General features: G+C 37.5%; 4 protein-coding genes and 1 pseudogene across 4 annotated transcripts; 4 read left to right on the top strand and 1 right to left on the bottom strand.

The window, feature by feature from the left end:
* Nucleotides 1–1,242: 1,242 nt before the first annotated feature.
* LOC136413396 (uncharacterized) lies at nucleotides 1,243–2,319 on the top strand (annotated as a pseudogene).
* A 1,256-nt stretch (nucleotides 2,320–3,575) lies between these two features.
* Nucleotides 3,576–4,892, top strand: LOC136413395 (piggyBac transposable element-derived protein 4-like). Its single transcript, XM_066396926.1, has one exon. It carries the CDS (start codon nucleotides 3,576–3,578, stop codon nucleotides 4,890–4,892), a length of 1,317 nt encoding a protein of 438 aa, XP_066253023.1.
* A 9,820-nt stretch (nucleotides 4,893–14,712) lies between these two features.
* On the bottom strand, nucleotides 14,713–20,947 carry LOC136413394 (piggyBac transposable element-derived protein 4-like). Its single transcript, XM_066396925.1, is given in 2 exon segments — nucleotides 14,713–16,453; nucleotides 20,715–20,947. Coding segments are annotated over 2 exon segments (1,974 nt in total).
* A 2,188-nt stretch (nucleotides 20,948–23,135) lies between these two features.
* LOC136413655 (uncharacterized) lies at nucleotides 23,136–25,127 on the top strand. The gene has a single exon (XM_066397330.1). It carries the CDS (start codon nucleotides 23,136–23,138, stop codon nucleotides 25,125–25,127), a length of 1,992 nt encoding a protein of 663 aa, XP_066253427.1.
* On the top strand, nucleotides 25,127–26,410 carry LOC136413654 (uncharacterized). The gene has a single exon (XM_066397329.1). It carries the CDS (start codon nucleotides 25,127–25,129, stop codon nucleotides 26,408–26,410), a length of 1,284 nt encoding a protein of 427 aa, XP_066253426.1.
* The last annotated feature ends 671 nt before the right edge of the window (nucleotides 26,411–27,081 follow it).

The raw sequence follows: 27,081 nt of genomic DNA, 5'->3' as shown, positions 1-27,081 counted from the left end.
ATTATATACTTTCAAAATATCAGAGAGAACGTGATGCTAAGGTGACTTCGAGAACTGAAGCGATGGCTTTCTTGGGATTGCTTTTCCTAGCTGGTGTGAAAAAAGCCAATCGCACTAATTTCTTTGAACTTTGGACTGATAATGGTACCGGTATTGAGATTTTTAGAGGTTGTATGAGTTACAAAAATTTTTGTTTCTGTTAGGATGTATTCGCTTCGATAATAAACAGACACGTGGAGAAAGGATAAAGGTTGACAAATTAGCTGCAATCCGTACAATATTGGATAAAGTGACGAACTGTAAAGCGAATTACATTGTAGGTGAATTTGTTACTATTGACGAAAAGCTAGAGACTTTTAAAGGCCGTTATAGTTTTATCCAATATACAGGGTGTCCGACAAGTCGATACAATAATTTTAGGGGGTGATAGATTACGTGATTCTGAATCGATTTAACCAAACATACCTATATACCAAGTGTTACAGTTTTCCTGATAATTCAGTTTTTAATATTTTTTATTTTAACCGTGCTCTTTCACAATTGTTGGAGGGGTAGAAGAACACCAAGCCTTTTAATCACAAAAATGTACTAAACTTTTTTATTGCCTATAGATAATTGTTTAAATTATTTAAAGGGTAAAATCTAAAATGGCTTTGTTACCTACTTACAACTACATAAACATAATCTTCCGAGCTTGTAATAAAGCGAAGAGTCAAATTCAAACATGGATTTAATTTAAACGCTTAGGTGTAGGTTTATTCAAATTTCTTAAAAACTTCCTTAGGCAATAGTCTTTCAGTCATGCTGAAAAGATTCTTAAGAAACATTTTAAAAATGATATTAAAAATGAAGATATTTGCTAAAAACGCAAATCTTTAGAAAATACATGACTTATTAAAATACCAGAGGATTCAAAAACTAAATATTTATTTTAATTATTTTAAAAACTAATTTAAAACTACAATGTAAAAAAGAAATAATTATGAGTATCAACTTTATAATTATGAACTTAATAAGAAAGCTGATCATAAAGAATAATATAATTAATTATCTTTCGTTTTCAAAATGTGACCCTCTATTTCTTATACACTTGCGTGCTCGTGTTCGCATTTGAGTTGCAGTATTCAGGTAAAACAATTGTTTTTAGTTGCCATTGTGACTACAAGTGTAGATCAACTGTTAAACCTCATCTTAATCTTAGCCAGAGTCCTGTTATTAGATGTTTATTTAAAACCTTTAATAATGTCATCATTTTCAAATGCGGAATATGCTAATATTCTATTTATGTATGGAAGAGCAGATGGAAATGCTGCCGCTGCTAGAAGGTTCTACCAAGAGAGATTTCCTGAAAGACGGCTTCTTAACATTCGAGTTTTTATCAACACATCGTCGAATAAGTGAATATGGGAGTGTCAATCGTCAGGAACCCGGGGCGCGAGATGAACACCACAGGCATCTCCCTGAAATTGACGAACAGATATTAGATGTATTGGCAGAGGATCCTACATTTAGTATATGGCAATTGGCCCGTCAGTTTAATCTATCTAAATCGAAAGTTTGGTCAGTATTAAAAAGTGAAAATAAATATCCATATCATTACACACCCGTACAAGGTTTAGAGGAAGGTGATCCTGTGCGACGAATGAACTTTTGTCGATTTATCCTAAATGCTGACATTGAAGAAAGACATTTTTTGAAAAGCATCTTATGGACAGATGAGTCTAAATTTTCCTGCGAAGGCATAACCAATTTCCATAACCTCCATTATTGGAGTAACGTTGGAGAAAATCCTCATTTAAAAAAAGAGACAAGCTTTCAAAGAAAATTTAGCGTCAATGTTTGGGCAGCTATTGTAAGTAGCACTTTAATTGGACAGTATTACTTACCAGATAATTTAAACGGAGATAATTATCTGCATTCCCTACGGAGAACTCTTCCCAACGTTTTAGACGAGATTCCGTTAAACGTTAGAAATAATATTGTTTTCCAAAATGATGGCTCCCCAGCACATTATCGAGTTGCTGTAAGGGAGTTTCTAAATGAGGAATTTCTCAACCGTTGGATTGGAAGGAATGGACCGATTTTATGGCCTGTGAGGTCACCCGACTTGACACCGCTTGACTTTCACGTATGGGGACGAGCAAAAGAATTGGTCTATGCGGTACCAATTTTACTCGGGAACAATTAGTGGAAAGAATCGACGCAGCATTTATACAAATAAAGCCAAATATTTTATTAGGAGTTACTACAACTCAAATGCGAACACGAGCACGCAAGTGTATAAGAAATAGAGGGTCACATTTTGAAAATGAAAGATAATTAATTATACTATTCTCTATGATCAGCTTTCTTATTAAGTTCATAATTGTAAAGTTGATACTCATAATTATTTTTTTTACATTGTAGTTTTAAATTAGTTTTTAAAATAATTAAAATAAATATTTAGTTTTTGAATCCTCTGGTATTTTAATAAGTCATGTATTTTCTAAAGATTTGCGTTTTTAGCAAATATCTTCATTTTTGATATCATTTTTAGTAGATAACGTTTTAGTGAATGCGCTGCTCGGGTACATAAAAAGTTAATTTCTATCATTTTTAAAATGTTTCTTAAGAATCTTTTCAGCATGACTGAAAGACTATTGCTTAAGGAAATTTTTAAGAAATTTGAATAAACCTACACCTAAGCGTTTAATCCGGCGTTGGTGCGTTGGGGTATGACATACCCCAGCCCAAGTAAATTGGGAATTTTAAAGAAACGTACCATCCTATTAATTTAAGCGTCTATGTACCTTCGAATTAGACCTCATAGATGGAGTCACTAACGGGATAATCTCAAAAATAGTCATTTGTGTATTTAGTATGCAACTGAAGTGGTCGGGGGTTTACTATACCCCAGTGTACCAATGACGTGAAATAAGGTGAAAAGGTGTTTACATTTCTAATAGTGAAAATTTCGTTTATCTCAGTGCTAGTGATTTCATAACTCAAAGTAGGTAAACTAGTATTTCACTCTACAGTAATCGTTTTACATCCTGGTATTTTAAATAGATTTCTTCAATATGTTTTATGAAAACGAACAAAAACGCTTGACTGCAATGTGGGCAATTTATGATGATATACCTGAGAATGCCGAGGAACCCTTAGGATCTGAATCGGATGGAGAATTGCTTGACCATGTGAGTGAACATTTATCCAACTCAGACAGCGCACAGGAAATTGAGCCATCTGACGAAATTGAAAATGAACACTACGAACCTCTCGATGTTGACCGGTCTGTAGATAATTCTACAAGTAATGATCATCCTACATCATCAAGTAATATTCGGCAACGGTATATGTGGGGTAAAGATGGGAAAACAAAATGGGCTGAGACTCCCGTAAATCAAGCTGTAAGAACTAGGAGCGTAAATATAGTGACACATCTACCTGGTCCAAAGAAAACAACAACAGTAACAGCAGCCAAAACGCCATTAGAATGCTGGAGCCTTTTTGTAGACAATGTTATGCTGGATGATACTGTGAAATACACAAATGAAAAAATAAACCATAAGTCATAAAATTATTCTGATAAACATATGATACGGGAAACTAACACAATTGAATTGAAAGCTGCATTGGGACTTCTTTACCTTGCTGGAGTCTTTCGGTCATCAAGACAAAATCTTGAAGATTTGTGGGCCAATGATGGTACTGGAGTTGATATTTTCAGATCTACAATGCCTTTGAAAAGGTTCCAGATTTTAGTTGCGTGTCTTCGTTTTGATTGCGCAGGTACAAGAAACGACAGGCGTCGCATTGATAAATTAGCACCCATCAGAGCCATATTTGAACGGTATATCAACCACTGTCAAGAATGTTATACTCCATCAGAATATATGACGATTGACGAAAAATTGGAGGCGTTTAGGGGCCGTTGTGGATTTAGGCAATACATACCCAATAAACCGGCCAAATATGGCATAAAAGTATTCGCACTTGTAGATGCAAGGACTTTCTACATTTTCAACTTGGAGGTCTATGTTGGTAAGCAACCGGATGGACCTTTTTCTTTGAGTAATAAACCAGATGATATAGTTCTGCGACTCGTAGAACCAATTAGAGGTTCAAATAGAAATATCACTTTTGATAATTGGTTTGCAAGCTATCCTCTTCTTATAAAACTTCTAAAAGAATACAAACTTTCTGCTGTCTGTACTTTGAAAAAAAATAAACGTGAAATACCTCCAGTGATGCTGGCAGTACGAGGCAGGGAAGAAAGAAGTTCCATGTTTGGATTCCAATCCAACATTATGCTTGTTTCCTATATTCCCAAAAAAGGAAAAAATGTTCTACTGTTTTCCGCTTTACATCACGACAGAAAAATAGATACAGATACAAATGAATTGAAGAAACCTGAAGTTATCACGTTTTATAACTTCACTAAAGGTGGAATTGACGTTGTAGATGAATTATCTGGTACCTACAGCGTTTCTAGGAATAGTCGCAGGTGGCCCCTCACCCTGTTTTATTCAATTCTCAACTCTGCAGCCATAAATGCCATGATTATATGGAAAAGTAATAACAATGACAAAACTAGCAAACTTCCACGCCGAAAGTTTCTGAAGGAACTAGGTTTATCTCTTGTCAATGAGTACAGAGAGAAAAGACAAGAAAATCCTCATGTACGGCGGGAGCTTCGCAGACAAATTGCAGAAACAAGTGGAAGTTCTGATGGTCAGGGAATACGTGGTGACCCATCTGCAAAAAGACAAAAAGTGTCAAGAAGATGTTGTTTGTGTCCCAGAAAGGCCGATCGAAAATCATTCTACACTTGCCATTCATGCAACCGTTACATATGCATGGATCATTGCTCTTTCACATGTGATGAATGTCAGGCCTCCAATAGCCCTTGAAATGTTTAATTCTTTTCTCAAAATGAGTTTCGTTGTATTGTTCTATGTTTATTGCTCGCGGTAAAAGAGGTCGTTTACCAAAAACATTTATTTTTATTTATTTTCTGTGATTATAATTTTAGTACCTTTTTCATATATGAAAAATGTTATATATGTGTAAAGCTTGTTGTTTTCTGAAAATAAAAAAATATTTATGATTATTTTTTGTTTCGCATGATCAACAGTACTTATTGGGTAAAGAAAAACACCAAAACACAAATTTCAAATTTAAAAATTATTGCTAATATCTATTATAAATAGGGGTATCACATACCCCAGTGTACTTAACATGTAATATTTTCCCACCGTACCAACGCCGGGTTAAATTAAATCCATGTTTGAATTTGACTCTTCGCTTTATTACAAGCTCGGAAGATTATGTTTATGTAGTTGTAAGTAGGTAACAAAGCCATTTTAGATTTTACCCTTTAAATAATTTAAACAATTATCTATAGGCAATAAAAAAGTTTAGTACATTTTTGTGATTAAAAGGCTTGGTGTTCTTCTACCCCTCCAACAATTGTGAAAGTGCACGGTTAATTTAAAAAATATTAAAAACTGAATTATCAGGAAAACTGTAACACTTGGTATATAGGTATGTTTGGTTAAATCGATTCAGAATCACGTAATCTATCACCCCCTAAAATTATTGTATCGACTTGCCGGACATCCTGTATACCGAATAAGCCAGCTAAGTATGGAATTAAAATTTTTGCAATGTGTGACTCAAAAACCATTTACACAACTAAGTTAAAAGTTTATTGGGTAAACAACCAGATGGGCCTTATTCAGTAAAAAATACTCCAACAAATATCGTAAATAGGTTCACACAAGACATAAAAGGTACAAATCATAATTTAACATATGACAACTGGTATACAAGTATCCCTCTAGCCAAATCTCTCCTAAAAGATAAAATTACACTTATAGGAACATTGAAAAAGAACAAACGTGAGATCCCTCCCATCATCCACCCATCCATCCTTACCAAATAAAAACAGAGCAATTAAAAGTTCACTCTTTGGTTTTAAAAACGACGTAAGTCTAGTGTCATTTGTCCCCAAAAAAAATAAGTCTGTCATTTTAATTTCTACTATACACTTAGGCAATTCTGTAGATAACAAAACCAACAAGCCTGATATTATAATATTTTATAATTCAACGATATTGACGCGAAAAGGCGATATTGACACCGTCGACCAGTTGGGTAATTGCTATTCCGTATCTAGAAGAACAAGGAGATATCCTATGGCCATATTTTTTGCATTATTGAACATAGGGGGTATCAACTTTCAAATATTGTATAACGCCATAAATACGGAGACGCCTTAAAAAAAAGAGTTTTTATAAAAAACATGACACTTGGTCTAATGAAATCTTATCTGGTTGAACAAGCAACAATTACCACACTCCCAGTCAACATTAAATGTATTTTATCAAAATAGGTTTGCCAAAAAGAACCTGAGGAACGGTTAGTAAGACAAAAGTCCAAAGGTTGATGCAATTTCTGCCCAAAGGTTAAATGGATCAACACTACTATTTTGTATACTACACGTAACACATTCGCTTGCAAACAGCATGTAGATATTAGGTATACTTGTCAAAACTGTACCGCCACTATTAATTCAGACTAATTATAATTTGAGTATAAATGCAATATTTATAAATGTAATATTAACATAATTTTTTATGAGTTAAAGGATAATTAGTTTTATTTATTTATACATTACAAGTTTTAATTACTTAAATAAATATAAATTTCAGTGTTTAAGGCAAAAAATGGTATCATAAACCAATAAAATCTATTAGGTGCACGCAGTGTCCCACGCGAGTGCTTACGCATAAAATCTTATCGCGGCTACTTAAGGGGTTAACGACTAAAATTTCAAATAAAGTACTAAATGATTCGTTAATAAAATTTTAGCAACTCGAGGAATTCAAAAATCTTAAGTTTCTTTCTAAGGAAGAACTATTTATTATTATTAACTATTTCACCAAAACTACGACCCGTAACAGTGATAATAGTTTTATTATAAATTATCCATTCCGAAAAAACAAAATATTAATTCTCGCAAATTCCAAATACAACGCGTTAAAAAGATTAAATTACATAGAAAGAAAATTAGAAAAGGACGAAGAACTCAAAAATCAGTATTTAGAATTCATGTAGGAATATGAAAGTTTAGGCCATATGACGCTGCAAGGATATATTGACTCAAATAACTCCATTCCGAACTTCTCTTACTTTTTGCCTCATAGCGCAATATTAAGACATTCAATTACTACAAAATGTCTCGTGGTTTTTGACACAAGCTGTAAGACCAGTTAGGAATTTCCCTAAATGATGCCCTGCACGTAGGACCAGTAGTACAAGATAATTATACTCTATATTAATACGTTTAAGACTGCAGAAAATAGTTTTGAGTGCAAACATCAAAATGATGTACCGCTGCATAAAAATTAATGAAAACGAGCGAGAATTCCAAGAAATATTATGGCGGTCAAATAATACAAGTCCCATAAAAGTTTACGAACTCAACACCGCAACGTATGGCACATCAAATGCATCGTTCCAAGCCACACGTTGGTTAGTTGAGTTAGCAGAATTAAACAAAACTAAATATCCCCGAACCTCTAGGACTATTAAACATTCATTTTACATGGATGATTTATTAGTCAGTGTAGACTCTGAAACCGACGCCTTTTTATGAAGAACTTAACGACATCTTGAATCAAGAAAATTTTAAACTAAGGAAGTGGTTATCTAATAGCTCGTCAGTCCTAAACAACATTCTAGAGTTGAATCACTATAAAAATCATGATAATTTAATTTTCTTTCACAAAGACAAACAAATAAAAACACTTGGAATTACCTGGGATCCTAAGCATTATACTTTGAAATACGCAATTAATGTTAAGTGTGATACAACTCGTTATTAAAAAACAACAATTATTTCTACGATTTCACAAATCTATGATCCTTTAGGATTAATCGGTTCAGCTATAATTAAAGCAAAATTAATTATGCAAACCTTATGAAAACTGCAAATTGACTGGAACCAAGAGGTTCCTGATAACCTCAAACGACTGTGGGCTGATTTTTCGAGTCAATTATCTGAACAAATGTGAGGTTGAAAGACCCGTTAGTGTAACCAACGCGGATTGCATGAGGTTGTACGGATTTTGCGACAGTTGTGAGAAAGCTTATGGAGCTTGTATCTATGTCTCTTCATCAGATACCTTGGGTAATCAGATCCATCAGATACCTTGGGTAATAGTGACTTTAAACTTTTGACTAGAGAATCAAGGGTAGCTCCAGTAAAGAAAATAACTTTGCCTCGATTTGAATTATTGGCAGCGCACCTTTTAGCCAAGTTAATGCACACGATAAAAAATACTTTAGATATAAAAATTCCGATGTAAAATATTTCACAGATTCCAACATTGTATTAGCGTGGTTAAAGATAGATCCTGCAAATCCAAAAACCTTTGTCGCGAATCGAATTGCAAAATTAATAGAATTAACCAGAATCGATGAATGGGCACACGTGCCGAGTAAGGATAACCCTGCAGACATAATATCTAGAGGACTGAACCCGAAAGAACTTCGGCAGTGTGATCTTTGGTTTCGTGGTCCCGACTTCTCAAGAAAGAATAATTCAAATGCAGAGTTAAATTTAAACAATAATGGAATTACTTTTGATAATATACCCGAATTAAAAAACAATCTCTCAATAGTAAATCAAACAGTAACCAATGAAATAAATGATAATCCCAAATTTTACATATTCATTAAGTTCTCTAATCTCTTTCGACTACAAAGAGTAATAGGTTACATACGTAGATTAAAAATTTAGAGCTTAAAAAAGGCAAATCATGTATCTATTAATTTGACAATAGAAGAACTAAATGAATCTTTAGATACACTAGTCAAATTAGTTCAACAGGAAAGTTTTTATAAAAAAATCTTTGAATTAAGGAAAAATAGAAAAATCTCAAGTAATAGTAAAATCTTAAGTCTGAACCCGTTTCTGGATTCTTTAGGAATTCTTCGAGTTGGAAGATGTTTGATAAATTCGCAGTTTACATTCGAACAGAAGCACCCCATTATCTTGCCTTCTAAACATCGATTTACAGACTTAATAATAATAGACGAACACATGTAACATCTACACGCGGGAGTCCAGAATCTACTCTCGATAATTCGACTTAGATTTTGGATTATAAATGGTAAAAATGCAGTTAAACGGAATCTTAGCAAATGTATAAGGTGTTTTAAAGTGAAACCAAAGCCTCCAATATTCTTAATGGGTTCACTTCCAGCAGAAAGAGTAACACCTTCGCGACCATTTTCGAGTTGTGGAGATGATTATACCGGATCGATATACATAAAAGAAAATAATTTACGTAAAACTAAATTAGTAAAAACTAATAAAACTAAAAGAAATTTCGTGAAATTAGCCCGAACTGTTCCAGAGATATTAAAGAAAATTTGATTTCATTTTTCAACTTTGGCACCCTGTATCTCAGTTATCATCAACTTTTGGAATAACATAAATTTAGCTATATTGCATTATTTTTATGTCATAAATCCATCGTTGCTCTGTGTCCCATTACTTAAGACTCACCCTGTATATGTATTTTTGTCTGTGTTGTTACTCGTGCGATACATATCGAACTCGATAAAAACCTTTCGACTAATAGCTTCTTGAATTCATTGGAAAAGTTTTGCTCTCGACGAGAAAACCCCATTGATATTCATTCCGACAACGGCTCTAACTTTCAAGGGGCAAGCAATTATTTTATTGAACTCAATATGTTAATAAACGATCAAGAGCATATCAATGCGACAATTAATTTTTTGGCCAATCACTCGATAAGACGGTACTTTATACCTGCACGTAGTGCTCATATGGGAGGATTGGCTGCAGTAAAATCGACTAAGTTTCACCTCCGCCGGGTACTTGAAAATTCGTTCTTAACTTACGAAGAAATGTATACTTTGTTAGTAAAAATAGGAGCTTGTCTTAACTCACGCCCGTTAATGCCAATCTCCAATGATATAAATGATTATTCACCATTAACTCCTGCACGTTTCCTTTGTTTTGTGTTCGAAGGACAAAAAAAAAGGAGAACTGCTATGAAGGATCACTTTAACTTTATATGTTTCTCGTTCTTCTCTCTCTCACGACAACCCCAACCGCTCTGCCGACCTCGACTTCTCCTCCTTCATCCGCCGTCTCCCGGTGTTGCCAATTCTTAGTCCCTTCTTTGCTTCAAAATCTTAACATGCCGCCCGCGTTGAAAAGTTTGTCTTTTCAAAACACTATCAACAAAGGAAAAAAGTTCGTTGTGGGTGAATGACAATTTATACAGGATGTTTCCTAAGTACGGTACATAACTTCGGGAGCGTATTCTACAGCTAAAATAAAGGTAATTTTGTTATATAAACTATATCCCAAAAATGCTTCGTTGCGGAAATACAGGGTGTGAAAGTTTCTTAAAAAAATTACAATTTTTTAAATATTTCCGAAATTACTTGAGATATTTTAATGAAATTTTGCAGGGTTTGTGAGTTAGCAACGGTGCGTATTTTACGCTAAAAACAGTGGCTGTTGTGTAACCAGTGGCCTAGGGGCAGGATAATTGTTGAATATTTTAAAGGAAAAATGTGGTACGCCACTGTTCTTTTCCAATATTTTATTCCTTTTTTAATTATGTGTTCGATTTGGAAGAAAAAAGGTCTCTTGATTTTTTTTCGTAGGACGCACTGTTTTGGAGTAAATAAATAAAAAACATTATTGCTAAATTTTTTCATTATTTTTTATTATTCTTAAGAGAAGAAATACTTGTATGAAGATATGAATTTTTTTGTTGTGTACTTGCCTGTTTGGTAGCGAAATTGTCGACATTTTACTAGTCACCAACACCTTTTATTTATCTGTGCGTGAGATATTAAAATTCGAAAATAAATAAGTTTACTAACACTGAAATGGCTCAAATGCATTTCATGTATGGCCTAGCAAATGGAAATTCGATAGAAGCTTGACAACTTTATCAGGAACGTTATCCGAATAGAGTAACGCCATGTACTAAAACATTTAAAAAGCTACATGCCAGATTGAGTGAAACCAGTAGTTTTAAACATAATCCGGAAGTTCATGGTAGACCTCCAACAGTAACAACGCCTGTACTAGAAGAAGCTTCGAGAGATAGAAGAAAAACCTTCAACTAGTACCAGAAAGATAGCACAACAACTTCATGTGAGTCCAAAGACTGTTTGGAAAGTTTTGAAAGTTTCTCAGTTATTCCCATATCACATACAACGAGTACAAGCTCTGTTGCTCCGCAATTTTCAGTCAAGGCTAAATTTCAATAGGTGATTACTTCATACAATGGCTCATAACAACATTTTTTTGAGTGAAGTTTTATTTACTGATGAGGCAACTTTTTCGCGAGAAGCAATGATTAATTTTCATAATGAACATTTGTGGGCTTACGAAAATCCTCATGCAATAAGAGAAGGATGCTTTCAGCAATCATTTTCACTAAATATATGGATAGGGATTATTGGTGACTATCTTATTGAACCACACTTTTTACCCCCTCGACTAAGTGGTAATTCGTATAGTCAGTTTCTAACTGAAGAATTAAATGTCCTGTTAAAAGATGTTCCTTTACAAGTAAGAGCTAATTTCTGGTTTATGCACGACGGTGCCCCAGCTCACTTCAGTAATGTTGCTCGTCAGTACCTCGACAACACTTTTCCTAATCGCTGGATTGGACGCGGAGGTCCTCAAATTTAGCCAGCTCGCAGTCCCGATATGAATCCTTTAGACTTTTATTTGTGGGGTCACCTCAAGTCACTTGTGTATAAGACACCTGTATTAGATGAAAATTACTTAAGAAATCGAATAATTTAAAATTGCAATGCTATTAGAAATACTCCAGGAGTTTGTGAACGAGTGAGACAATTAATGATGACACGAATGGAATCGTCCATTTTATCAGAAGGTGGCCATTTTCAACATTTGCTTTGATTCTGTGTCAAAAATTATTATTTTTATGATTGTTATTTATAGTTAAATAATAAAAAAATAAAAATGGTGCTGTATTCATTCACGAATAGTACTTATTACATTACGGCTTTTATTTATTTACTCGAAAACGGTGCGTCCTACGAAAAAAAGTCAAGAGACCTTTTTTCTTCCTAATCGAACACATAATTAAAAAAGGAATAAAATATTGGAAAAGAACAGTGGCGTATCACATTTTTCCTTTAAAATATCCAGCAATTATCCTGCCCGCACACCACTGGTTACACAACAGCCACTGTTTTTAGCGTAAAATACGCACCGTTGCTAACTCTCAAACCCTGTAAAATTTCATTAAAATGTCTCAAGTAGTTTCGAAAAAATTTAAAAATTGTAATTTTTTAAAGAAACTTTCACATCCTGTATTTCCACAACGAAGCATTTTTGGGATATAGTTTATATAACAAAATTACCTTTATTTTAGCTGTAGAATACGCTCCCGAAGTTATGTATCGTACTTAGGAAACGCCCTGTATATATTTTTTTAAATTTACTTATTACACAGGGTGTCCCAGGAAAAAGTGTCCACCCTGAATATCTTCCTTGTTGTTCGTTAAAAAAAAAACGCTAAAACACGTCAACATTGATAGGGAGGGGGACATCACTTGCTGAAAAAGTCGTTTTCGAGATATCATCCCCCTACCCCTGGAAACTACCCCTTTGAAAATATTAAATTGGAAGAGGGGTTGTGTTATAACTCATTTGAAAGATAATTTTATTCTCTACATGGTCAAGCTTCTATTTTTTATTTTTGTACGTCAGTCTTGTAGAAATTAAACAAAAACCAAATAACTTGATTTTAACCATTTTACTTGTACTTTATTTATTTTATCGTAGTAAATGTTGAATGTGACCTCCATTGACTTCCATGCACATGTACAGCTGATCCTCAATACGTCGTCGCACATTACCTAACATTTCTGGTGTTATTAATCAGCACTCTTCAACGATTCGGGCACGTAACTCCTTGACAGAATCAGATTGGGTGGCATAGATTTTGGTCTTTAAATGTCCCCATAAGAAAAAATCCAGGGTATTAAGGTCAGGGGATCTCGCGGGCCATTCCATTGGACCTCTTCTGCCAATCCATCTTTCAGGGAATTCTTCATCAAGAAATTGTCGGACAGCAACAGTGTAGTGTGGAGATTTTCCATCCTGTTGAAAAACTAATTCTTGTTCTAAGAGGCGGGGATCTTGTTCAAGTTTTTCAGTTATCCTGAAAGATATGGCATCTTATAGAAGTTAGATAGTTTTCTCCATTTAAGTTTCTAGGAATGACAAATGGTCCAACTATGTGATCACCCAAAACTACTGCCCAAACGTTCAATTTTTGAGGTTGTTGTGTATGGGTCTCTCGGAACAAATGAGAATTGACATCGCTCCAGTAACGACAATTATGTCTGTTAACTTCACCATTTAAATAGGATGAACATTCATCAGAAAATGTTGTATTATACAGCAAATTTCTGTTTAAATGTAACATGTTACTAAAGGATTCGCAAAATTCGAATCGACAGTCGAAATCATCCTCATTTAATTCCTGTACTAGTTTTATGATTTAAGGATGGAATTTTACTTCTTTTAAAATTCTATGAACAGTAGTTTTTGAAACGCCGGATTCCTCAGCAACCTATCGTACAGATGTTCTGTTGTCCATTTGAACATGTTCCAGAACCGCGATTTGAACTTCCTCACTTCTTATTGGGCGATCAACTTCATGTTTTTTATTTTGGATGGAACCAGTCTCATTGAACTTCATTACCAACTTAGATACATAAGAATGGCATATTCTTTTATCAGATGATTTAAATTGAAGACACGAGCTGCCACTCTTGCACAATTATTGTTTTTGTAATAGAGACTTACAATCTCGATTCTTTCTTGAACCTATACACCATTTTGATCAAATTAAAAATTGAACAAACTGCAAAGTTGTATTGCTAGGAAGTACTAAAACCACTAAATGCATTGAAAAATATCAATAAATTGTTCCTCTAAAAAAATTAGGGTTCATTAATTTTAAATGGAATGTTAGAAATTTTATTGTTATTGATACTTTTGGGGTTTCGAGACGTTTTGGGTTTAACTGTACACTTTCAGCATTTATTACTATAATATTCATGGTTAAAATTAAGTTATTTGGTTTTTGTTTAATTTCTACAAGACCGACGTACAAAAATAAAAAATAGAAGCTTGGCCATGTAGAGAATAAAATTATCTTTCAAATGAGTTATAACACAATCCCTCTTCCAATTTGAAAATTTCAAAGGGGTAGTTTCCAGGGGTAGAGGGATAATATTTCGAAAACAACTTTTTCACCAAATCATATCCCCCTCCTTATCAAAGTTGACGTGTTTTAGCGTTTTTTTTAACGAACAACAAGGAAGATATTCAGGGTGGATACTTTTCCCTGGGACACCCTGTATATTACATATTATATAGGGTTAGCCACGCAATCCGTTCATTAGAAAATTTTTAATTTCCCACTATCGTAGTCCAATGAAATTTGGTTTAACCCTTGAGCGGGCGCGCATGTTGATATTCCACAAACGGGCGCGCGCGGTACTTTATACCGCAAATTATTAAATATCGTTTTTTATTTAATTTCTCAATTTTTTTAAAATTTATTTTCTATACTTAATCTAACTATATATTATTACACTAATACTTAATCTAATAATACTCTTTTAATCCATGTCCATAGGAGAGTTTTTACAAAAATTGCATATAGTTATTTTTTCGCTGTGATTTTTGCAAACAAATTTTTTACATGAAGTGCAATAAGATGTAGTTTTATTATTCTTATGAGCATCACACAAATGGCAAGGTCCGATTCGCTTTTCATTAGTCCTTCTTGGAACTTCTTGTTCCTGGTTATATTTGGAAAGAAACAACTGAATGTCTTTTGGAAGAAATTTTAGCTTTTCCCGATCTTTCATATGATCTTCCATCAATGCGAAACCCAAGTTTGAAAGACATAATCTCCTTTTCTGAAGGTTACCTGGGTTATTTGCCCGAAATATAACTTCCGAATTTATGCCGGCAATATCTAGAAATCTAAAGAACAACGCCAGTGGCCATCTTCTGGTTATTCTTTGAGTGGAATATGAAGCGCGCTTCTGATCTACTACATCTACACCACACTTTGTTATATTATAATGAAGGATCATAGAAGGTTTTTTTGTTTCTGAGTGAATTTCTCCAGTATCATCCATTGTTGATAACAAAATCACAGCCTTATTTTTTTTTGGGCAGGATGAAACCATGGTCATATCATTTTTAAATCCAAATTGAGTTGTCCCTATATCTCGGTTCTTATGAGGCAAGAATTCTTCGGGGATTTCCTTTTTATTGTTTTTCAAGGTTCCGGTTAAGGTCAAGCCATGTTCTAAGAGACATTTGGCTAAGGGATAACTTGTGTAATAATTATCAGTTGTTAGGTTTCTGTTAGAATTTTCTATGGGATGTATCAATCTCATAACTATATCTGTGGGATTATTTGAAACAACATAAGGGCCTTCCTTCTGCTTACCACAATATATTTCAAAATTCGAAGTGTAGAATGATTTACTGTCACACAGAGCATATATTTTTAACCCATATTTTGCCGGCTTATTCGGAATATATTGTACAAATCCACATCTACCTCGAAATAGATGGAGTATTTCATCTATTGTTACGAATTCTCCAAGACTGTAATTTTGTTTACAGTTTTATAAAAAAATTGTAAAAAAATCTCTTATTACAGCTAATTTATCACTTTCTTGGAGAATAGTTCTGGTTCTAATGTCATCAAAACGAATAGATCGTAATAAAAAAAGGAATCTCTTATAGCTAAAGACAGCCCTCAAAACCATCATACTGGTACCGTTTGTGGCCCACAATTCCAAAACATTTGTATGATGTCCTTTTTTTACATCAATTATAAATAAGGCTCCAAACAATGCTTTTATCTCTTTTATTGTTGTTAATTTGTAGTCTCGTTCTCTTGAATATTCGACAGTTGATCTTCTCTGTTCAATATATATATTGGTATATTTTACGACATCTTCGAGCATATTATCGGTTATGAAAAGTAGAAACGAAGATAATTCTGATGGGGTTTCCCTTGCGCAGCGAGTGGGGCCAGGAAAAGTTTTGATAATATTCTTCATTTTCGTTTTTGTAGGCATTCCCAATGGATTACTTATCCAAAGACTAGATCCGTCTTTACCAATATAAAAGAGATAATCTTCCACTTGCTCCAGAGAATAATTATGATGTTCGTCACCTGATTGCTCAGAATCACTGTCGTGGTTAACCAGCTTTATTTCTTCTTCTTCTCCCTCACTTTCATCTGTAAAATCAACGAATTCTTCTTCTTCATCCTCGTCCCATAGTTTACTAGCGGGCTGCTCTAATTCTTTGTACAATAAGTTTTTTCGAGCCCTATAGTAAAGTAGCAGAAAATAGTATAACAGAATTAATTTATTAATATTTTTCATGAAATATCGATATAAATTTAAGAACGGAATCATTTTCTCAAAGAAAAAACTACTCCAACTAAGCAAAATTATGTTAATTTGAAATAAAACTAACAAAAACGAAATAAATATGTATCACAATAATTTACTTACATGATCGAGCGCGCGCGGAATAAAGTGCCGAAATTAACACTGATTTACTCAGTCGCCAATTGTTCGTTGAAGAAAAACAGGCAGACGCCCATATTAATGCACTTAGGTACTAGACAGGTCTATACACGCATAACTAGAAGGATGACGCTAGATAAATTAGGCTTGGATTATTATTCCGAAAATTGACTAATTGCGGTATAAAATTCGTTGCGCGCCTGCTCGAGGGTTAAGGTTAGAATTGACTATTTGAAATCTAAGTAAAATATTTTCAGAATAGCGGCACTTCCTGTTGTACTGGAAGTAGGTACCAACTTCCTTATTTTAAATGAAACCCCCTAATTTTTTGTCATTTTCGGAGTTTCCGTTAAATTTTAAGGCTAGTTTATATAAAGTGTCTTATGTCTAAAATTTACCGTTTCTGAGTTTTTCCGGAAAATCTGCAAATTTTGAGAACTTCGAGATCCCACGGAAATCGGTATTGTGCATTAGTTGCTGCGAATTTTAGAATCGGTTTTCTGGAGATCAAAGAAGATCTAATACGCTAAGTTTTGACGTATTTCAATTGAACAAAAAGTCTTCCTCAGTCTCCGAAACATACTTCCGAACCTGCATGACTTCAAATCTCAATAACTTATTTATTTCAAATGGGATACCCTGTATCTTAAAGAAGTTTCGAGTCTAGAATTTAATTCTGTATGAAATATTGTTAAGATTTCTTAGATCGATTCTGAACGATTTACGAAATATTTAGGATTTTCTTGAAATTGTCGAATAAAATGATTCGATTATTCTATATTAATACAAAATATTATAAGTAATTGTATCTTAATAATTGAACTTAGTTTAATATATCAAAACTATTAGGTTGTTCGGAAAGTAATTTCGTTTTTTCCCGACAGAGGATTTAATGGTATTTTTTTGCACTTAACCTCACACTTAAGCCATATAATTTTTATATGCTTTGAGAGCTCATATAACAAGGCTTGTGTGTGAAACATTTCAATTAATTCTACGCAGTAGTTTTTGGTTGGTGCCCTTTTAAATATGGAGAGCGATAAGCAGCATTTTCGACATATCCTACTGTTTTACTACAGAAAGGGTAAAAATGCTGTTCAAGCCAGAAAGAAATTGACCGATGTGTATGGAGAAGGTGTGTTGACAGTACGCCAGTGTCAGAACTGGTTCTCTAAATTTCGATCTGGCAATTTTGATGTCGAAGATGCACCACGTTCGGGAAGGCCGGTTGAAGCTGATAAAGACGCCATAAAGGCATTAGTTGATGCGAACCGTCGAATAACAACACGTGAGATCGGATTGAAGTTAAATTTATCGAATTCAACAGTTTATGACCACTTGAAAGGCCTGGGATTATCCTCGAAGCTCGATATATGGGTTCCCCATGTTCTCACAGAGAGAAATCTGTGTCGCCGCATTGACGTCTGCGATTCGCTTCTCAAACGTGACAAAAATGATCCGTTTTTGAAGCGCATCATTACTGGGGACGAAAAATGGGTTGTATACAACAACGTCAAACGCAAGAGGTCATGGAGCAAAAAAGATGAATCGACTCAAACCATTTCCAAAGCCGATATTCACCAAAAAAAGGTGATGCTGTCTGTTTGGTGGGATTTTAAAGGAATCGTTTTTTTTGAGCTTTTACCGGATAACACAACGATTAATTCGGAAGTCTACTGCCAGCAGCTGGACAAACTGAAGGATGCACTTCAACAGAAAAGACCCGAACTAATCAACAGAAAAGGTGTAGTGTTTCACCAAGACAACGCGAGACCTCACACAAGTTTGGTCACTCGCCAAAAGCTTTTACAGCTTGAATGGGACACAATGCCACACCCACCATATTCTCCAGACCTGGCACCATCGGATTATTATTTGTTCCGGTCACTCCAAAATTTTTTAGACGGTAAAACTTTCATCTCAAATGATGAGGTCAAAAACCACCTCGATCAGTTTTTTGCCAGCAAAGACAAAAAATTTTATGAGCGTGGAATTATGCTACTACCAGAAAGATGGCAAAAGGTGTTGGACCAGAACGGCCAATATATAATTTAATAAAGCATTTGTTTATTATACGAAAACTGTCATTCATTTTCACATAAAAAAACGAAATTACTTTCCGAACAACCTGATATAATAAATATTTCAATTCAGATATAAAATTATAATAAATTTTCAATATGCTGTCCGTGCAATTCAAGGCATAATTCAATTCGTCTCTTTACACTTGCTGTAGCTCGACGAATCACTTTGGGGTCTAATACAGCAAATGTTGACCGTATCCTGTGGAGCAATTTCTCACGGTCATTTACTGGGGAAGAATAGACCTTAGATTTGACATATCCCCATAAATAAAAATCTAAAGGGGTTAAATCAGGCGACCGTGACGGCCACCTCCAAGGTCCATTAGGACCAATCCATCAATCATTGAAAATTCCTGTCAATTGGAGATAAACCTCGCGAGAATTGTGTGCCAGTGCACCATCTAATTGATACCAAAAATTTTGACGTTCACCTATAGAGAATTACTCGATGAATGGATTAACAGTTCCTCGTAAAATTTCCACATATTTCGCGCTGGTTAAGTTTTCTTCATAAATACAATATCCTATCTAATTGTTCAAAAGTACTGCAAACACATTGAAACTAAACATATCTTGAAAATGTGCATATCGTATAGTGTGTGGATTTTCTTCTGCCCAGAAGTGTTGGTATCTTCTATTTATTATTCCCTCGCTAGAAAATTTTTGCTTCATCTGTCCAAATTGTGTTGAAAAGGAATTGGTGGTCTTCTTGAATTTTTAATAACATGAACTCGCAAACTCTATTCGCCAGATCTCATCACCGGGTCTAAAGGCTTGTATCTGTTGGAACAAATAGCGTTGCATATGCTGGTTTTTCAAAATTCGTCTGACAGATGAAGCAGATATTCCCAAATACATTTTTACGGATGGTATTGAGCTTTGTGGTGATGCGTGAAAATAAGCCATTGCATTTATTACATTTTTCTCGTCATTGGTCACTTGTTTGGGAACATTTTTGGTTGCTTTAATTTTCCCGAAACACAAAAAGTTAACCTCTATTCGTTTGAATTTTGTCTTGTTCAATGACTGAAAATGAGGATTTCGTTCATAAACACCCGACACGTTCTCTCCAAAACTTTGCAACATTCCCCATGAAAAATGTAGAATAAATTCAGAATATCACCATTTGAGTATTCTTCCATTTTGTACACAAAGTTTTTTTAAAAATAAATTAATATTAAAGATTTGCTGAAGATGGCTGAAGATAAAAAGATACAATAGATATTAATTGTTAATTGTCATCTTTATTATGGCATATAAATTGTTTTTCCGCATTTCTAAACGCATGAATTATGCGTTGTTTCATATCTTCTGCAGTAGTCGGAGTAGTTTGGTATACAACGTTTTTTATGTGCCCCCATAGAAAAAAATCTATTTTTGTTAAATTTGGGGATCTTGGTGGCCAAAAAACGGCTCCACTACGGCCTATCCATCTACCTTCAAGTTCTTGACTTAAGTACTCTCTGACATCTGCCGCAAAGTACGCTGGAGCACCGTCATGCTGTAGCTACATAATTTGCCTCAAAACTAGAGGAATGTTTTGCACAAAATGCAAATATTCAACACCGTTCAAATGTCCGTTAAAGAAATGTGGTCCAATTATAAAATCGCCCATAATACCACTTCAAACATTTACAGACCACTGCCACTATGTATTGACTGTTCTTACTATTTTTGGGTTTCCACTACATAATAATGAAGATTATGAGGGTTTGAACTACCACTATCAGTGAAAGTTAATTTGTCGGAGAATAATACTTTTTGGAAAAAGTTTGATGTTGTCCTTTCCATTTCTAACCCCCATTTGCAAAACGTTCTTCTAATCTCCAAATCAGGTCTCAATAGTTCTTAATGGAAGGATCTACTATAGTCATGAAACTTGTGCCTGTTTAAAGTTTACTAATGGTAAATCAGGGAACATTGGTTTCCTTGAATATTGTTGTCGAACTGATAGAAGGCTCCAAAATTACAGACAGTAAAACATTCAGTTGATCTTCGTCGCTTGTCCTCTTAGTCCTTTCACATTTTTGATAATTCACATTGCCTTTTCTAATAAATCTTTCCTTAAGTTTTTCTAAACTTCTAACCGAGGGTTTCCTTTTACCAGGATATTTTTGGACATACATCCTCTGAGTTAGCAAACAATTTTGATCAGTAGATCCCATAACAAAGAACATATCAACCAGTTCCGTCTTTTCCAAATTCATATGTATTTAGTTAATTACAAACTTTAATATGAGATAAGAATGAAATGTGCAAAACATCTGTGTAACTACTCACCAAGTGGATAAAAATGAACAATTTAAAAAGTTGTGTAAAACAAATTTAAGAAATATGTGGCTTGAAAAAACTAAAGAAATTACGAACGTACAATGTAAAACTAATTATAACTTACAAATCCTACGACATTTATGAAACTTTCGAAAAAAAACACCGATATCAATGGGAATAAACAAAGCATTTGTTTTTGTTTCCATGACAAAATTAGCAAAAAATTCATGCGTTTAGAAATGCTGTAAGCATAGCAATGTTACGAGAAGTTAATAGGTCTTTCCTGACAAGAATGCGACTGACTTCTAATTGAAATGGAGAACATTTTGAGAATTTATTGTAGTTGCAAATAATATTCTGAAAATAAATAATAATAATTTGTTATAAATAATATAAAAATAATAATACAGTCATCGATGCTCACGAAAAATATCAAAATGACACTGAACGTCACCGAGCATCGTGTAACATTTGCGTATGGTGACGTAATCGGTGAGACTTTTCAAATGCATATTTAGAAGGCAAAAAGGGGCAATTTTCAAGAACTTAGAAACGACTGGGTTTAAACATATGGCAATGTTAACAAAAGTTGTAGATTTTTGGATTCTGAATACGATGCCATCGAGAAAAGTGGGGCATTCCATTTGAAATAAGCAAGTTATTGAGGATTGAACTTATGCAAATTCAAAGGCCTATTTTAAGGGTTATGGAAAACTTTTTTTAAACTAAAACAGATTAAAAAGGAGCTTATTAAGTCCCCTTGTTAAACATTAACGATGTGTCCGTCAAAAATTCAAAAAGCATAAAATACATAGGCGTACATTTAGATGTCAATTTACGATTCACTTCACACATCAACAACATTTGCATCAAAGCTACCAAACTCATAAAAAATATCTCAAGATTGATGCGAAATGTCTCTGGGCCGGAGAGTTACAAAAGAAAGGTGTTGACGTTGGTAGTAATCTCCGGTATCGCGTATGCCGCGCCGATCTAGTGAGAGGTCACGAACCTTGAAAACTAAAGGAAGAAACCATCAATCGTTTGGTTGCCATTGGGATCACGTCAGCGCATAGAACCGTTCCGATGGACAGTGTCCTCCTCATCGCCAAATTGCCCCTTATACATCTGCGTTTGGAAGAACTGGCGAAATTTCATACCTTCGATCGTCCCGTCAGGACCAGAACCAGATTGCGGGCGGAAACTTTTATCACTTGGCAAAGATAATGGAACGATTGTGTACATGTAGGAGAATGGACGAAAAGATTACTCAAAAATGTAGAAAGCTGGTTCAGCGCGATATGGACTACTGTGGGTTGTTACATCACCCAAGTGCTGACTGGAAACGGTATTTTCGGAAGTTACTTGCATCGTATTGGAAAAAAACCCAATCCTTTTTGTTGGTTCTGTGACGATGTGATTGACACTCCTGAACACACTTTTTTTGTTTTTTACAGATGGACGGTCGAAAGGAACGAGACATTACTGAAATTGAATCTTTCAAATTTAAATCCGGGTAAAACTTGGATATCACGGAAACCACTTAGAGCGTTACTTTTTTTCCATAATCTACTCGTTTAGTAGTTCACCAATATGTTTTTTTTTTGGTGAGGAAATGCTTTGTTCAAAAGTTTGCTTTTCCACATTTATTTCAATACGTGACTCTCTTACGGGACCGTGGAGCGAACAGGGGTGCTGGGTGGGATAAATAAAAATAAATTGAGGTAAGTTGAGGTAAGCTGAAGTAAGTTGAGGTAATTTTAGGTAAATTTAAGTAAGTTGCAAGCGGACCACGGTCGAAGACGGACGTGCGGAAGTGAGCTCCTGAGATAACAGCAAATAGTTTTTGCATAGACAGTGTAAAACAGCGTTTTTAAACGCTAAGTGCAGAGAATAGCGTTTTCGGTTGTGCGAAAACTCAAACAGTCCCCACCACCGGCACGTGTGTTCAACTTGGCGACTTCTCGCATGACCATCTTTTAGCGTTCCGCAAAATTATTAACGTTATTTTCTGTTTTAGCGTTTTGGAGTGGATTTGCGAAAAAGAAGGACCACTGACGAACTTATCGAGAAGCACTTAAAATCTCTGAGGCACTCGGAGCCTCGGGAGCCCCCGGTGTAACCATGGAGGCCCAGGAACCAAAAACTGGAGGACGATCAGGAAAGAAAGGAGGAAGTTGCGCCGCGCCCAAGCCGAGCCAGAGGGAGAAGAGGGAACTGACGGTAAGGATGACCATGCCCCCCATGAGAAAGGGGAGTGTTCCGGAGACATGGATCAGAAAGGAAGAAGTCGAAGGCATGGAGGCTGGGTTTGCTAGGAGAGGGAGGGTGCAAAGGACCCCGCCAAAGGACAAAGGTGAGGAAAATTCTGCCTTTTCCACAGAGGAGTCGCCAGAAAGCGCACTGAAGGGGAAGAGGAAGAGGATGGAAGAGTCGCACGCGGAGTTAGAAGAAGCAAGGCCCAAGACGTTGCTAGAGGTGGCTAAAGAGCAAATGGCAGAGGTCGACCGAATCCTAAGGGAGAGTTATCATCCCAAGCAGGAACTGGTCGATGCCGTTTCGGAGCTAAAAAGCACCATTAGGAGCATGGTGATTGGAGAAGAGGGAAAGGATTTGAAGACAAAGAACCTAGAGGAAGAAAACAGCCGACTGAGGGGAGAAATAACCCGGCTGATGGCCGGCAAGACGAAAGGGGTGTCGGTGGAATGCCAGACCGAAACAGAGGAGGAAAGGACTAAGGGTGAGTTTATGGAAAAGATAACCATCTTAGCAAGGGAGGGAAGGATCTTGGAGGCCATCAAAGAGAGATGGGATGAGGAGATCTTCGGAGCGACCGAGGTGGCTTATGGAGATCCCATCAGCGAGGGTTTTAGAATGGACCTGGCCATCCTTGTGGGAAAAGGGGAAAGCTCTCTCAAAGAGAGGTTCTTGCAGCTCCTTCCGGAGTTGAGGGAACTCGAGACGGAGGAGGGAAGGATACCCAGCCTTATCCAGACGTGTAACCTGAGGAAAGAAGGTAAGGTTATAACTAAGAAGAAACATGTCTACTTCCAGGAGTTGAAGAGTACGGGGCCAGAGGGGGTCTTCGAGGCCCTTAGGAAACTTACTGCCACGATGCTGGAGGAAGGGAGGGAAAGCGTAGTCATCCCGCTGATACCAGGGGCTGATCCGTGGAAGCTTCGGAAGGTGTGCGAGCTCGCATGCTGGAACCTGGAGAAGAAAATTAGGATCAAACTGTACTTGCCTGGACGGACAACCACTGGGGGAGAGGCAGTCAAAGGTCCGGATCCAAAGAGAAAAGAAGAGGGGGTCGTCTTCGTAGCCAAACAGGAGGGGGTGAGTTACAGTGACACTCTCCGCAGGGTACGCCAGCTGGTCGCAAACAGCCAGACCAAAGTGGACATTGGGACGGTCAGAGAGACGAAAAAGGGGGAGGTGCTCATCACGCTCCCCAAGGGGGGAAAACAGGGGGAGGAGCTGAAGGACATACTGGGGAAAGGATTGGGGGAGGATAAGGTCAGGTCTGGGGGTTACGGGCAGACTGTAGTGTTCCAGATTACAGGAATGGACGGGGTGACCACGAGGGATGAGGCCATCGGAGCAGTGGCTGCTGCGACTGGGCTAGATCCCAAGAATCTCCGACTGAGGGGACTCCGGACGAGCTATGGGAGCTGCCAGACAGCCACTATCCTCGTCAGAGAGGGGGATGCGGCCGGTCTCCGAGGGGTGACCAGCCTGAGGGTCGGCATAAATATGTGCCGACTTAGGGAGCGGAAGGACACCGGAAGATGCTACCGCTGCTGGGAATCAGGACACCGGGCCCAGGAGTGCAAAGGGGTGGACAGGACCCGGCTGTGCTCCCGATGCGGGAAGGAGGGGCATAGGGCGAGGGAATGCAAAGAACCTCGCTACTGCCCCCTCTGTAAAGCGGAGGGACACAGCGCGGGGGGACCCGGCTGCAGGGGACCGGTTAAGGCTCTTGCAGGTGGTCGGGAAACGACCCCCAAAAAACACTGGTGGGTCAGAGCCAAGGCCGACGGAGAAGATGGACGAGGCACCGGGGGCTACCGGGGACAGGAACACGGATCAAGGAAGGTAAGGAGTGAGTGTGAGTAATGGGTACGCATGTTTTAGGTGCGGGAGTGAATGAGGAGGACATGAATGGTACAATGGCGGGCCTCAGAGATCTTAGATGTTTGCAGATCAACCTGGACAGAAAACGGGTTGCTACCGATCTGCTGTTCCAGACAATCAGAGAACAGGGCATCGATGTCGTCCTAGGACAAGAACCGAACAAAGCCTTGAAGGATGCAATCCGGGATAGAGATGATGATGCGTTCGTCTGGCTGAAAAGCGAGATTAGGACGAGGTCTATACACAAGGACCGGGGGTTCGTGGCAGTGGAGCTGGGCCGGGTAACACTAGTCTTGGTATACTTTTCGCCAAATAAGAGCACGGGTGAGTTTGAAGCCATGATAGATAGGTTGCATAGGTTCGTCGCTGGCCTAGACGGCAGAAGGGGCCTCATAGCCGGGGACCTGAATGCAAAGTGCGCGATGTTCGGCTCTGACGTCACGAATGCCTATGGAAGAGTCTTGGAGGAGTTTGTTGGGGCGAGGGAACTCACCCCACTTAACATCGGGGCGGAGTGGACATTCGGTAACAAGAACGGAAGATCGGTCATAGACGTGACCATAGGTGGCGTTACTGTGGCGCGTACGGTGAGAGAGTGGCGGGTCGAACGGGACATTGAGAGTAGGAGTGGACATAGGTACATCACCTACAGAATCGTGGGGGATAGACCTGAAAGTCTGGGAAGGACGGATGAGAGGAAGACTGACGGATGGATCGTGACAGCGAAAGGTTTGAGTAAGTTGAATAGATATGTAAGTGAGAATGTTTTAGGAGGCGGAACCGAGCCGGACCAAATAGCAAGGGAAATCGGGGAAGCCTGCAACGAGTGCTTGCTTAGGAAGAATGGAAGAGCGGGTAACAGGAAAGCGGTGTATTGGTGGAATGAAACTGTAAGTGTGCGTAGAAAGGAGTGTTTGCAGGCCAGGCGTAGGATGACAAGAATAAGGGGGAGTAGGGAGACGAATGAGGGCAGAAGGGTGGCTGAAGAAGAGTATGTGAAAGCGAAGAAGACCTTGAAGGAATCCATTAGGAATGCCAAGGGGGATGCGTGGAAGAAGTTGTGTAACGACCTGGAGACGGACGTCTGGGGGCTCGGCTACAAGATCGTGGCTGGGAAGCTTGGTCGCCTGAGGCCGAGCCACCTGGCAGAAGCGGATATGCTGAAGCGGGTGGAGGAACTGTTCCCGGTGAGAGAGAGGATAAGATGGGATAGGGTTGTTACAGGTGCTGAGGACGTGGAGCGGGTCTCGGCGGAGGAGGTCTGACAGGCGGCCCGGGAACTCGGGAGTAGGAAGGCTCCAGGGTTGGACGGAATCCCCAATGAAGTCATTAAGACCTACCTTGGGATTAATCCCCAAGGGATGGCAGACTGTGTCACGAACATCTTGGTGACGGGGGAATTCCCGAAGAGTTGGAAGAGGGCCCGGCTCGTCCTGGTGGAGAAGCCGAAGAGGGACTCGGGAGCGGAGGCATCGTACCGACCCATCTGTCTTATCGATGGACTCGGGAAGGTCGCTGAGAAGATCATCAAGACCAGGCTGATGACCCAGGTCGTGGAACACGGTATGATTGACAAGAACCAGTTTGGTTTTGTTAAGGGTAGGTGCACCATAGATGCCATGCAGGCTGTGATGCGGATCGTGGAGAAAATCAAAGAGACCAGTTACACACATGCGGGCCTCTGCGTGATGGTAACTATTGACGTTAAGAACGCGTTTAACTCAGCACCTTGGGACCAAATAGTGGAGACACTAAAGAGGTCCCAGGTCAGCAGGTACCTTGTGGGCGTGGTACAGTCGTACCTCGACGGAAGGTCGGTGCAGTTGCCTAACGGGGAGGTCCAGGAACTATCGTGTGGGGTGCCTCAAGGGTCCGTTCTGGGCCCTGTGTTGTGGAACTTGTATTACAACGAGCTGCTGAAGCTAGACTATCCAAA

The sequence above is a fragment of the Euwallacea similis genome, chromosome 14 (assembly GCF_039881205.1).
Source record: "Euwallacea similis isolate ESF13 chromosome 14, ESF131.1, whole genome shotgun sequence".
Classification (NCBI taxonomy): domain Eukaryota; kingdom Metazoa; phylum Arthropoda; class Insecta; order Coleoptera; family Curculionidae; genus Euwallacea; species Euwallacea similis.
This window is presented reverse-complemented; position numbering and strand designations above follow the sequence as displayed.